Source organism: Nothoprocta perdicaria, unplaced genomic scaffold, assembly GCF_003342845.1.
Source record: "Nothoprocta perdicaria isolate Ctin4 unplaced genomic scaffold, notPer1 scaffold_175, whole genome shotgun sequence".
In the NCBI taxonomy this organism is placed as follows: Eukaryota; Metazoa; Chordata; class Aves; order Tinamiformes; family Tinamidae; genus Nothoprocta; species Nothoprocta perdicaria.
The window spans coordinates 64037-65489 of NW_020454927.1; the positions used below are offsets into that span (position 1 = coordinate 64037).

At 42.7% G+C, this 1453-nt stretch overlaps 1 protein-coding gene across 1 annotated transcript in view; it reads left to right on the forward strand.

The window, feature by feature from the left end:
• Nucleotides 1-1199, forward strand: part of LOC112944777 (clavesin-1-like) — a 64093-nt gene extending 62894 nt beyond the window's left edge. The window contains exon 5 of the mRNA XM_026036286.1: nt 169-1199. Coding sequence (XP_025892071.1) covers nt 169-256 — 88 coding nt within the window. The 3' untranslated portion in view covers nt 257-1199. The remainder of the gene's footprint in view (nt 1-168) is intronic.
• Nucleotides 1200-1453: the final 254 nt, after the last annotated feature.

Below are 1453 nucleotides of genomic sequence, written 5' to 3' on the forward strand. Positions count from 1 at the left end.
TCTGAGGTCCCTTCCAACCTTCGGCATTCTATGATTCTATGATTCTATGATTTATTTTAAGTGTTAAAATAGGCAAAAGCAAAAAACTTAAAATAAGGCCAAGGGATCCCAAGGAGGTTCCTATTTCTGTGGCAGTCTTGGTGAGCAGCTGCATGTTCTTGCTTTCAGGTCCCAGTCCGTGGTGGAAGCTGGCACGCTGAAACACGAAGACTCGGGGGAAAACGAGAACACCCAGCCGCTCTTGGCCCTGGATTGAGCTCCAAAGCCCTGAGCACCCACAGCTACATGAAGAGACTTCCACGGTACCAGAAACTCACAGGGCACGCAACACACTTTGCACACACACACACATGCACACTCGTCTTGCTTGGAAACTCGTCCTCCTTCGTATTTCTAGACTGAGTRACAACTGCCATCAGCCATCTATCTACGCAGTCAAGGCTGAAAAAATGGAGACACTTCTGTTGACGCTGGAAGCAAAGCAGGAGTCTATCCATAAACAAAGAAATTGGTTCTTCATTTATTTTTTTCTGATTTATGGCATTGAAATACGGGAAATGATGGGAATGCATTTTTTGCTTAAAGAAACCAGTGGGACAGTAGAGGTTTTCCTGAGACCTGCAGCAGGGATGATCAGTTTTACAGAAGCTAAGGTTAAATGCATTTTAAAGAAAAGCATCCAAATTAAGTTGTGCTCTGTAATCAGCAGTTAAATGCAGTGCAGAGGGCAGAAATAACAGCATCTCCAGTGTGCTTTACTTTTATGGAAAGATTTGGGCTTCCTTTTTAATAATAGCGACAGAAATGCCAACATAAGGCCATTCAACAAAGCACTCTCTGATTGCATAATACAATCCGCTTATAGGGGTCACTTCCTTCAGGACCCAGCAAAAATTATTCTTGACTTTTGAAGCCCTTATAAAACTGTCAGCTAAATGTAATGAGCTGTGTCGGCAGCAGACACACACAATTTGAAATGCAATTATTTAATTTTAACGATGTGTTTTTCCACAGGCGACTCTGCAGCCTGTTAGTAAGACGTGTGTGTGCATGTGTGTCTGTGGGTGTGTGCGCGCGCGTGTGAAGGGGGGGGTTGTAGGGAGACTCATTGGACACACTCATCGGTGATTAATGGTTCAATCCAGATTGTTTCATTTAGGTCACAATTGCAACTGAAAGCTCCACAGAGCCATTTAAACCTCTTCCCTCCTGTAGTCAGGGGAAGGTGTAGCCAGAGGGGAAAGCTGATTGCAGATGGGGGCTACGGTTAAAACGAAAAAAGAAAACTTAGAATTAATTATTTAGTACAAGCTTCTGCTAGAAAGAAATAYGAAAGCAAATACGAAAGAATGGAAGAACTGAAATGCCAAAGATCAGTTTGTTATTTCTCTATTTGCTCTACCTGCAAAAGGAGTCCCATCTCTTCATTGAAATGGAAACCAGATGAAAGAAA